The 11,425-nt window shown below is 44.3% G+C and overlaps 1 protein-coding gene across 2 annotated transcripts in view; it reads left to right on the plus strand.

Moving 5' to 3' along the window:
* RNASEH2B (ribonuclease H2 subunit B) overlaps positions 1–10,858 on the plus strand; it is a 71,040-nt gene extending 60,182 nt beyond the window's left edge. For both annotated transcript variants that reach the window (XM_023748713.1, XM_023748717.1), the window contains one exon: positions 8,801–10,858. In XM_023748713.1, the coding sequence (XP_023604481.1) occupies positions 8,801–8,833 (33 nt within the window). In that variant the 3' untranslated portion in view covers positions 8,834–10,858. The remainder of the gene's footprint in view (positions 1–8,800) is intronic.
* Positions 10,859–11,425: the final 567 nt, after the last annotated feature.

The raw sequence follows: 11,425 nt of genomic DNA on the forward strand, positions 1-11,425 counted from the left end.
AACCTCCCCATCAGCCCTGCCCTGAGTGTGACAGTGGCGGTGCCCCAACCCCCTGATCTGCCCTGCTCTGTGTGTGACAGGGTGCGGCGCCCAACCCCCCCCCCCATGGGCCCTGGTCTGTGTGTGACGGGGTGGAGCCGCAACCTCCCCATCAGCCCTGCTGTGAGTGTGACGGGGCAGCACCCCAACCCCCCAATCGGCCCTACCCTGAGTGTGACTGAGGGTGGCATCATAACCTCCTGATCCGCCGCCCTGCTCTGTGCATGACAGGGGGGAGCTCCCCAACCCTCCTGATAGGCCCTGCTCTGTGTGTGACAGGGGGCAGCGCCCCAACCCCCTGATCGGCCGGCTCTGTATGTGACAGGGGTGGCGCCACAACCCCCTGATCCGCCCTGCTCTGTGCGTGACAGGGGGTGGCGCCGCAACCTCCCCATCGACCCTGCCTTGAGTGTGACAGGGGGCGGCGTCCCAACCCTCCAATCGGCCCTACCCTGAGCGTGACTGAGGGTGGCATCGCAACCTCCTGATCCACCCTGCTCTGTGCATGACAGGGGGCGGCGCCCCAACTCCCCAGTCGGCCTTGCTCTGAGCCCGACCAGGGGCTGCACCTAGGGATTGGGCGTGCCCTCTGCCACCCGGGAGTGGGCCTAAGCCAGCAGGTCGTTATCTCCCGAGGGGTCCCAGACTGTGAGAGGGCACAAGTGGGGCTGAGGGATACCCCTCCCCCCCCCGCCAGTGCACAAATTTTTGTGCACCGGGCCTCTAGTATATATATATAAAAGAAAATTTATAAAGAGTAGATAGGCCTGAGTTGGTGATTGAAACTAATTAAGCTGTTAGTAGAAGAAAACAAGTGAGGAGAGGAAAAACAGAAGCAAAAAAAAAGAAAATCAGAAAACAAAACTAACGAACAGTCAAACAAACAACAACAAGAAGACAAAGGAAGAAAAAGGGGAAAAAAGAAAAGGAAAGAAAAAGAAAAATATTTTTGGCTAGTGAAGAAAGAGAATAAAGAAGTGTGTATGGACTTGGAGTAAGGGAGAAGAAATTAGATATGTGAGTAAGATCAGTTTTTAATAGGGAGTAAAAATAAAGGATAGAGAAAAACTAAAGCAGGAACTGGGTAAGAGAAACAGGACAGAAAAGGGGAAAAGTGAGGAAGAAAGTGTTGGCATAAAGGGAAAATTGAGATAGAGTAAAATAATGCTAAAAGAAAAGTAAAAATAAAACTAATATGTAGAACACTAATCCAAAAATAAAGAAAAAATAAAATAAAACTTAAAAAAGTAAAATAATAGTAATCCTATCTAATAAAGTGGGAATATGCTAATTGACCCCACAGCATCGCAAAGATGGTGGTCCCTACACCCAAGGAGGGAATATGCTAATTGACTTCCATGCCCTCAATGATGGCAGCGCCCACAGCCAATAAGGAGGGAATATGCTAATCGACTGCATGCCCTCAAAGATGGCGGTGCCCACAGCCAATAAGGGGGGAATATGCTAATTGCCACACCCTCAAAGATGGCGGTGCCCACAGCCACAAGATGGCGGCGCCCAGTCCCCTCAGCCCCGCCAAGGCAGCAGGCACGTGGCCACGCCTCTGGAGTTCCCCAGTCCCCTCAGCCCCCCAGCCACCCAGGGCCGACCTGAGGCACAGGTAAGCCTTGGATAGTGGCTGCCCAGCCACCCAGGGCCACCTGAGGCTCAGGTAACCAAGGCCAGCAGAGGCGTGCACTGTTGGCTGTGGCAGCAGCAGAGGTGTAACAGGAGTGTCACCTTCCCCTGATCGCCGGGTCGCCTCCCACCCATAAGGGCTCCCGAACTGTAAGAGGGGGCAGGCCAAGCAGAGGGACCCCGCCTCCAGTGCATGAATTTTCATGCACCAGGCCTCTAGTAATAATAATAATTAAAAATAACAATATAATAATAAAAAGTAAAATCAACTGAGAAAAAAATTTAGTTTCTTAAGTAAAAAAAATAAAAAATAATAAAAATGAAATAGTGAAGGTCGTTCACTTCAGTGGAGCTTCAGTGACCTATGGGGGCTGTTTTAAGACCCCTCTCTACTGTTCTGCCTGGCACATCTGTTTCCTGTCAGGTAGTCGGCACAGTGTTGAAGTTCCCTGCGATCCACCACTCCTCTGTGTCATAAGCCACAACCTTGTTTTCAAGCAGGAGGGATCTCTCTTTTCACTTTGTTTCTCTGCTTGCCTTCAGTTTTATTTACACAAGCATCAATTTCTGACACAACCCCTGGGTGGTGGTGTTTTTGTATTAGTTTCCGGGATTAAATGGACCCTCAACCCAGTGTTTAGATTCTTCTTTCCCTGCCGCACTGAATACTGGGTTGGAGGGATGAACTGACCCAGAGCTGGTTTCCTGCTTGTCTCTCCTTATTCTGATCCCCAGTTTCCACAAAAACAACTTTCCCCTGCAGTCTCAGTGAGTGTTTTTAATTGAAAGATCCTATGCACTGGGTTTTGCAAATAAAAGCAAGGAAGTTATAAAGACAAAACAACCGCACTGCCTCATGTCTTTCTCCTCTAGGCACTGCGTGGCCGGTATAGAACTTCAGGCTGCCTTTTATGGCACAGTCTCCTACAGCTGTGGGCTTAGATTTAGAGTCCCCCTCTGCCAGCAGCCCTATGGACCCCCTTCCACATTCAAGGGCTACAGTGACTCCAAGCGCCATGGATTTGGTGGGGCGCGGTCTCCCTCTGAGACTCTAGTCCCTGCTGTGCGTGTTTCTCCCTCCAGCCTGGATCCCAGATCTCACCTCTCTCTGGGCCAGTGGTTCTCAACCTTGGCTGCACATTAGAATCACCTGGGAATCTTTTTAAAATCCTGATTTCTGGGCCTCATCCTCTGGAAATTCTGTTTCTTTGTTATGGATTAACATCCTGATTTCTGGAACAAAGAAACAGAATTTCCAGAGGATGAGGCCCAGAAATCAGGATTTTAAAAAGCTTCCCAGGTGATTCTAATGTGCAGCCAAGGTTGAGAACCACTGTTCTAGGTGATCTCTGACCTTTCCGTCCACAGATGGCCTCACTAGCTGTGTTTAATTCGACAATTCCAGGTGGATGATATTTGATTCAGCTGTTCCTTCTCTCTGCTCTGTGAGAAGGCGCAGGACCCATCCACGTATTCAGCCGCCACCTTGTCTCCCCCTGGACATTCTTTTTAGGCGCCCACAGCTAGGGAGGCTGGATTCTCGGTGTTTGTGGGTTTGCAGCTGAGGCAGCTGGTCCCTGGGCGATGTGGTTGTAGGGTCCTGGGAGGTACCCGAGGTCTCCCCGGTGAAGGTAAGGCTGGGCTTCCAATCACAGCCGCTCTCCCCTTTAAGGCGGCAGGGTCTCTGCAGCAGAGCCTGCTGCTCTGGGAGAGATTTCAGCAGTAGTAGAGGCTGCCAGGCCAGGGGAGCCTGTCCACCAGTCCCCAACAGTCCTGTGGAATATAGCTGTCCCTCACAAATACAGACACTCCCCGCATGTCCACACACTCTCCTTTAGCTCTTTCACTCACACACTATCTTGCAGCCTGCTGTCCTGTCTGCCGCCATCTTGGATCTCCCCCATTGGTTATTTTTTATGTCTTCTGATTTCTTTCCTCATTATACTTGCTTTCTTTTAAATACTTCATTATAACTATAATAGCTGCTTAAATGTCCTTGCTTGGTAGTTTCATCATCTCTCTCATTTCTGGGCCTATTTCTCTCTTTACTTTTTTATTTTGAAATATTTTTAGACTTATAGAAAAATTGCAAAAACAACATAGAGTTTACATATACCCTCATCTAGCTTCCTCTAACATTAACACCTTACATAAGCATAGCACAACTATCAAAACCAGGAAATTTACAATAATACAATACTATTAATTTACCACCTTATTTGAGTTTTGCTTGTTTTTATACTAATGTTTTTCTGTTGCATAATCTAATCCATTACCCTATATTGCATTTATTTGTCATAGCTCCTCTCTTTTTTCTAATGTGTCAGAGTCTCTTAATCTTCCTTTGTCTTTCAATGACCTTGACATTTTGAGAATACAGGTCAGTTATTTTGTAAAATGCCCCTCAGTTTTTTGAGATACTTTGAAACTATGCTAACTTCCCATTTTTCATGTGATGATTTCATAATATCAATAACTAATAATACTAACACTATATAGCATATATGTGTTTGGCACTATTATGAGCACTTTACATGTAATAACTTATTTAATTCCCAAAACAGCTATAGTTGTAGGGAAGTGTGCCATAAAGCCAGGATAGTGACACCCAACATTTATATGCACAAACATATACATATAAATGCACATATACACAGGCACATATATATCCATGTTTTCAAACTCTTTAAGGAATTTCAAACTAGCGCCTTTTTAGACTTTATCATACCAAACATAAGGACTCTTGAGCTTATTCAAATCCTTCGGCCCTTTGCTTCTCTTACATCATTTTTTTTATTATTAACTAGAGGCCCGGTGCACGAGATTTGTGCATGGGGAGAGGTGTCCCTCAGCCTAGCCTGCACCCTCTCCAGTCTGGGACATCCCTCTCACAATCCGGGACCACTGGCTCCCAACCGCTCGCCTGCCTGCCTGCCTGATTGCCCCCTAACCACTCCCCTGCTGGCCTGATTGATGCCTAACTGCTCCCCTGCTGGCCCGATTGCCCCCAACTTCCCTCCTCTGCCGGCCTGGTCCCCCCCAACTGGCCACCCCTGCAGGCCTGGTTCCCCCCAACTGTCCTCCCTTGCCGACCTGGTCCCTCCCAACTGCCCTCCCCTGCTGGCCTGATCGCCCACAACTGCCCTCCCCTGCTGGCCATCTTGTGTCCATATGGGGGTGGCCATCTTGTGTGTTGGAGTGATGGTCAATTTGCATATTACTCTTTATTAGATAGGATTGTGCTGAGTTTGGGGAAAGCTTCAAAAACTATCTACAAAGTATAAAACTACTGTACATATAAAAGAGCCCCCATCTTTTTCATCAAACAGTATATATTTCTGAAATTAATCTCAGATTACCAATATTCTTTCCTTTTTCAGTCTGGATTATCTTCAATTTAAATTTTCCTTGTACTTTGGCTCAGGCTCTTTAATCTTCAAAGATTTATACTTTCGCACTCCCAAGGACATGCTCCTCCATCAGGTTTAATGTGAATGTTAAGGGGAATTATGTTTTGTTGATCAGGGTCTATTTTTAGTGTGCTGCAGACCATTCCTGGGATCATATTTCTCTTACTTGGGGCCTTAGCAATGCACAAAGGCAATTTGAAATGAGAAACTAAAATGTACCCATTTGCATACTAAATGTACAATGTTGTCTATATTGTATGCCCCATACATCAAAAGGTTTCGGGTTCAATTCCCGGCCAGGGCACATACCTGTATTGCGGGTTCAATTCCCAATCAGGGTGTGTGTGCAAGGCAGCCAATCTATGTTTCTCACATCGAGTTTCTCTCCCTCTCTCTCTAAAATTAGAAGAGAGGGAGGAAGGGAGGGAGGGAAGAAGTAACTGGTCTAAAAGGCCAATTTAAATTAGCTGGATTATACCTGGCAGTAGTCCCAGGCCCACCTTAATTCCCTGATCCATGAAGAAGTCACCAGCATTGCTGGCCAGCAGTCATATGTGTGAGATGAGACCTGACCATTGAGTTGTTTATGTCCTTCCCTGAGACGCTACTTGGGGGAGCATCATCTCCTTTGTACCTGTGAGGAAAACACTTTTAGAGTTAATATCCATCAGGGCTTACTGTGTACCAGGTCCCCCTCTAACTCTAGATGGGTTATCTCATATGTTTCTCCTGAAGGAAATACACCAACATGCCCATACTGGCTCTTGTGTTTTTCAGGGCATATATTTCTTTTCTTTATTTCCCATAGATTATATTACTTTGCAGTGGAAAGAAATGCAAAGAGCACAATTATTGGAAAGTAATAAAGACTGACAAAATGCTTTGCAATTTTTTAAAAAAATATATTTTATTGATTTTTTACAGAGAGGAAGGGAGAGAGATAGAGAGTTAGAAACATCGATGAGAGAGAAACATCGATGAGAGAGAAACATCGATCAGCTGCCTCCTGCACATCTCCCACTGGGGATGTGCCCGCAACCCAGGTACATGCCCTTGACCGGAATCGAACCTGGGACCTTTCAGTCCACAGGCCGACGCTCTATCCACTGAGCCAAACTGGTTTCGGCATGCTTTGCAATTTTTAAGCATTTTCCACATGACCTTATGTGTTTAATACTTCCAGAAACCATATGGCACACTTATTTTACCATTGAATTATTTCAGTTGAAAATGTAAAGTCAGCTTATTTGCCTGAGGTCACACAGCTACTAAAGAACTGAGCCAGAACTTAAACTCAGGACCTCAGACTCTCTGCACCAAATTCCCCTTCTCAGAGGCTCTAACTTTGGCTGCATCCTGGAAAGCCACCCCTCACCAGATTTGAAAGATAGCCTCTTCCCATCGGTGAGGGTTGACTTTCTCTGTTCTTAAAGTTAATCTTGCTTGACTGGCAGCCATGTATCACATATTTTCTCCCAAACAGCTCTTTCTCCAGGATTAATAAAAAATGTGGCGATTTCCAGAGTGAGCTGCATCAAACCTCTCCATGGAAGACAGAGAGCTCCCTGTGTAGGAAGGCCGAGTACAGGGTTATTTCCTTGGTGTCCTTGGAAGATGTCTACAGGCTTTGACCTTGTCTGAATAATGGGAAGAAATTTTCAGATTTATACACTTTTTATACAGAGATTTATACAGTCCTCAGAGCCCTTAGGCTTACAACAAGGTTTCCTACCTTATGTTTAATAGTACTTTACAGTGTTGGCCACTGTCCCACATCAGCAGCTAGATGAATCTTCACAACAACCCTCTAAGGCAGACCACAAAGGGGTTTTCTGTTTCAGAGATGGTCACAGTGAGGTCGCACACACTGGCGGTGGCAGTGCTGTGCTGCCCATCCCCCTCAGGCCCAGACCCCTTTCCTTTTTGCCTCCCCAGGATTCTTATCCATGCCATTGATTATGTGGCTCTATGGCCTTTTACTCTTCAGTAGTCTGATTTAATTGTGAATTTTATTTTAAGAAAGAAAACTCAGATTTCTTCTGCTTCATCTTCTTGCTCTATTCACAATGAATTCTGCAGGTCAGTTTATCCTCAGCAGTGGTGAGCCAGAATTTCAGCAAAGCTTCTACTTAGCTGGTGCATTCACATGTCAAATATTTAATTCAGCTGTCAGCTTCTTTGCATTACTGTGCTTTCGTTAATACATGTATTTTGATGGCCTCACATTAATCCAGCCTGTTTGAGAAGGGAAAAACACCAAATGTGATTTACAGAGGAGTCAGCTTCTTCACAGACACTGAAAGAATTGTTATCTTACACTTGTTTTAATCAGAATATGTGAAAATTAGTCATGTTATTAGTTCTTTTAAAAGAAAACAAAGAATAAGCTTAGATCAGCGGTTCTCAACCTGTGGGTCGCGACCCCTTTGGCGGTCGAACGACCCTTTCACAGGGGTCACCTAAGACCATCCTGCATATTAGATATTTACATTACGATTCATAACAGTAGCAACATTACAGTTATGAAGTAGCAACGAAAATAATTTTATGGTTGGGTCACAACATGAGGAACTGTATTTAAAGGGCCAGAAGGTTGAGAACCACTGGCTTAGATCCATTAGTTGCTTTAAGAACACCTGCTATGTGCCAGATGTTCTAGGCACTAGGAATGCAGCTGTCAACAAGGCAGACAATATACTTGCCTTCAGAAAGTGTCTGTTCTAGAGAGCAGGTAGATGGACATGTCGGGTAGTGCTGGGGCTATGGGAAAGGCTGGGCCGGGAAGTGGACAGAGCCCTGGGGATGTGGGTGGTCAGAAAGGTCTACCAGGGGTGGGCAAACTTTTTGACTCGAGGGCCACAATGGGTTCTTAAACTGGACCGGAGGGCCGGAACAAAAGCATGGATGGAGTGTTTGTGTGAACTAATATAAATTCAAAGTAAACATCATTACATAAAAGGGTACGGTCTTTTTTTTTTTTTTTTTTTTTTTTTTAGTTTTATTCATTTCAAACGGGCCGGATCTGGCCCTCGGGCCGTAGTTTGCCCACGGCTGGTCTAACCTCTGTCACATCTTATCTACACTATGGCATAGGAATCTGATTTCCATCAACTTTTTTCCTGGTAAGTTTTAGCTTCAGAATAAAGTATGCTTGACTTTGTACTTAGTGAGAAGTCAGCTTATAGTCATTATCCTTGTTCAGTGGCATTCTTCAGAGGATATTTGGGACTACTACTTCAGCAAGTCTATATTTATACTTTTTATACATTGGAAGTCCTACTGCTTAAAAAAAAGGAGCCACTTTTTAAAAAGAAAACAAAAGGAAAAGAGAAAAATGGTTTAAGAATTATTTGTTAGAATCTCGTTTTTGTGTGTTTCATGTATTTTCTTTTTTTTTTTCTAAAATGATGGTATTTGCTCCATAACTTTGGGGCAACCTTAACATTATTTTGTATTTCACTCCTTTAAACACTGGGAAAAAAATATGTTTCTTACCAATCCACTCTCTAGGAGCCCTAGAAAATCGCCAAGGCTGGCCACCACCAAAACCCCTCCCTCACCTGAGGTCTTCTCTCAGGAGCAAAAATGCACGGCTGGTTCTCAGAGGACTAAACCAGCCAGCATTGCTTTTCTGTTCTAGGAGGTGCAGATGGTGCTTGGGACTTCAGGGGACTCCTTCTGCGGGATACAACATGTTTTCCTTTTCTCTATAGGTGGCAGCACAAAGACAGAAAAGGAACAAGTGACAGCAAGTTCACTCAAGGCTCGGCTGCTTCGCGTGTAATTTAAGACTCTCCCAAAGGGCTACAGCTTTTACTTCTGCACTTTCTAGAAAATCACCAGATGCCAAACGTGTACATTAAAGACCTAACCACAAATGCTCTATTTCTTTGATCAACTGCATGGTTAGGTAGGCAGTGGCACTCTCAGAGTGTGAGCCTGTCTGTAATCTTAGAAATTTAAGCCACATCACCCCTCTGCCCCAGACCTGTCCCATAAAGGTGTGGATTTTTACAGTACAGTACTTCAGACTTCAAAATATTGGGAGAAGAAGGCTTATTGTGAAATTCAGGTCATTTCTTAAGCCTGACCACCTTGGCCTGTTCTGCTTTCTTGGGCTTAGGCGAGCATGTGGTGGATGTGTGGTGACCATGTGTGACCATGCATACCTGGTGATTGTAAGTGCTAGATTCTATACTAAAAGCTTTGATGAACTGATTTTCTATCCTTATTTTTTTAAATGGCTGCTTGTAATTCATAACAATACCTGAACATGTGCATTTTATTACCTGCTGGAGTTATAAACATTGCTTCATTTTTAAAAGATTTATCCAATATGTGTATTATTACTTTTTAGAGTGAGGGCATAAGATATGGGGGAAAGTTGGAAGTAGATACCAAAAAGTAATTTAGTGTGGGGAGTTCTGACACATAGTGAACATGTATTAGGGGGTAGTGGGGGGTGGGGGTTGTGCAAACATGTTCAGGGGTTTGAGCTGGCTCATCCACTTGACATGCAAGAGGAATGGAGTAGAAGCCGTGCCGGTGATCGTCCTGCATTCAAACGGGATCCCAAACCTCTTCTTCAGGAAATAATTTTTGTTTCTGATTATTCACACCATCAGGTGGTAGAACCTGGTTCTGGAAAGTACTCTGTAGTTTTTTTACACACCTCCTTTCACACATAGAAATTTTTAATCTGGAGGGACTTTTAACATTCCGTGCTTCTATAGTTGATAAGTGAATTCTCCTCTCTGAAAACCCAATTCTAGGAAATCAGTTGTGGAATTCAGGATATATTACAGGCTTTCAAGAGGGAGCGCTCCCCAGAAATTACCTGTTTCAAATCCAGGCCATTTGCGTATCAAAAGCCTGACACATAGTTCTATATACAGATGTGGAGTTAAAATGTGGCTTGTTCTGTCTTCACCTTGCACAGTCCCAAACACTGCCCTTGCAGGTGTCTGTATATTTTGGCCCAAAGCAACTGCCAACACTGGAGTTTTCCTGCTCAGTATGTGGTGTGTCCGTAAGCAAATTGGTCAGCCTCTCAGGACCACATCTCAGGCAAGAGAGCTGCTAGTGTGATAGCTGTCCCTTATCTCCCTCCTCCAGGAGGACTTAACTCTGGGAAACCCCGGTGTGACACCATGCTCCCACATGTTTGAGGCTCCCCCAGTTTGAGGAGGGCTTGCTGGGACAGTCCTGCATCTTCTACAGGCTCCATTTATCAACGATGTCAGCCCTCTGCCTGCCTCTCTCTAATGTTAGGATTCTCCCATGATAAACACGTACTACTATTATGTTAATACAGAAAAATAGTTAATTTATGTCATTAGTTTTTCTCAAAATTATAATTTAAAAAAGTCTTACTTCTCATTTAGTAAGTTTCTTAGAGGAAGAATCTATGTTTTACTGTTCTGTGCTTGGTATTCAAGCAGATGCTGACCAAGTACTACCAGTAATCAAGTAATTGTTCTTCTGTCCTCAGACACTTAAAGGTTCCAGACCCCTGCTGTTGATTCCTTGACTTCCCTTTCCTGGTCAAAAATATGTGTTTTGCTTTAAATTGTGTGTGTTTGACATGAGTATAAATGGTGAAGTTAATTAATTTTGCTTTGAAGATTTACTAAGAGCCTTAGAGATCATTGCAAATGCTCTGGGGTATTTCACCACCATACCTGAGAAGTACTGTTCCTATAAAACTCAGGTGAGACAAAAAGCAGGACTGAAGGAAGAGAGCAGGAAATAAAGTTTCACATTTGTTACTATGCAGCCTTTGCTGTTGTTTTTTTTTCTAGCAGATAGTGACCAAACTGTTCAACTTTATAACAATAACTGAGTCGCCATGCACACATGCACACGCACGCACACACACATACCCAGCTTCCCGTGAAACCTGTCAGTGGTTCCTCCTGCTCTCGGCTGAAGTCTCCTCCTCCCCATGATCTCTGTGCCGGGCCACGTGGAGCTCCAGCCCTCCTCTCTGTTAGAGCCACACTACTTTTTAGGTCCTCGCTGCACCCTGCCTACTCTGGCTACATGGCCTTTATTTACTTATTTTTTCCTATAATAAGCCTTTTTATGTTATAATAGTTTTAGCGTTACAGAAAAATTGGGAACACGAGTTCCCATATACTCTGTAACCAGTTTCCCCTATTATTAACATCTTACATTAGTGTGGTACTTTTGTTACCACATCACATTCAGGATATATTACACTTAATCCTCATGTCTCCTTAGGCTCCTCTAGGCTGTGACAGTTTCTCACACTTGCCTTTTTTTTTAATCTTTATTGTTGAAAGTATTACATAAATCTCCTTTTTCCCCACATTGAC

Source organism: Myotis lucifugus, unplaced genomic scaffold (genome assembly GCF_000147115.1).
Source record: "Myotis lucifugus unplaced genomic scaffold, Myoluc2.0 scaffold_7, whole genome shotgun sequence".
Classification (NCBI taxonomy): Eukaryota; Metazoa; Chordata; class Mammalia; order Chiroptera; family Vespertilionidae; genus Myotis; species Myotis lucifugus.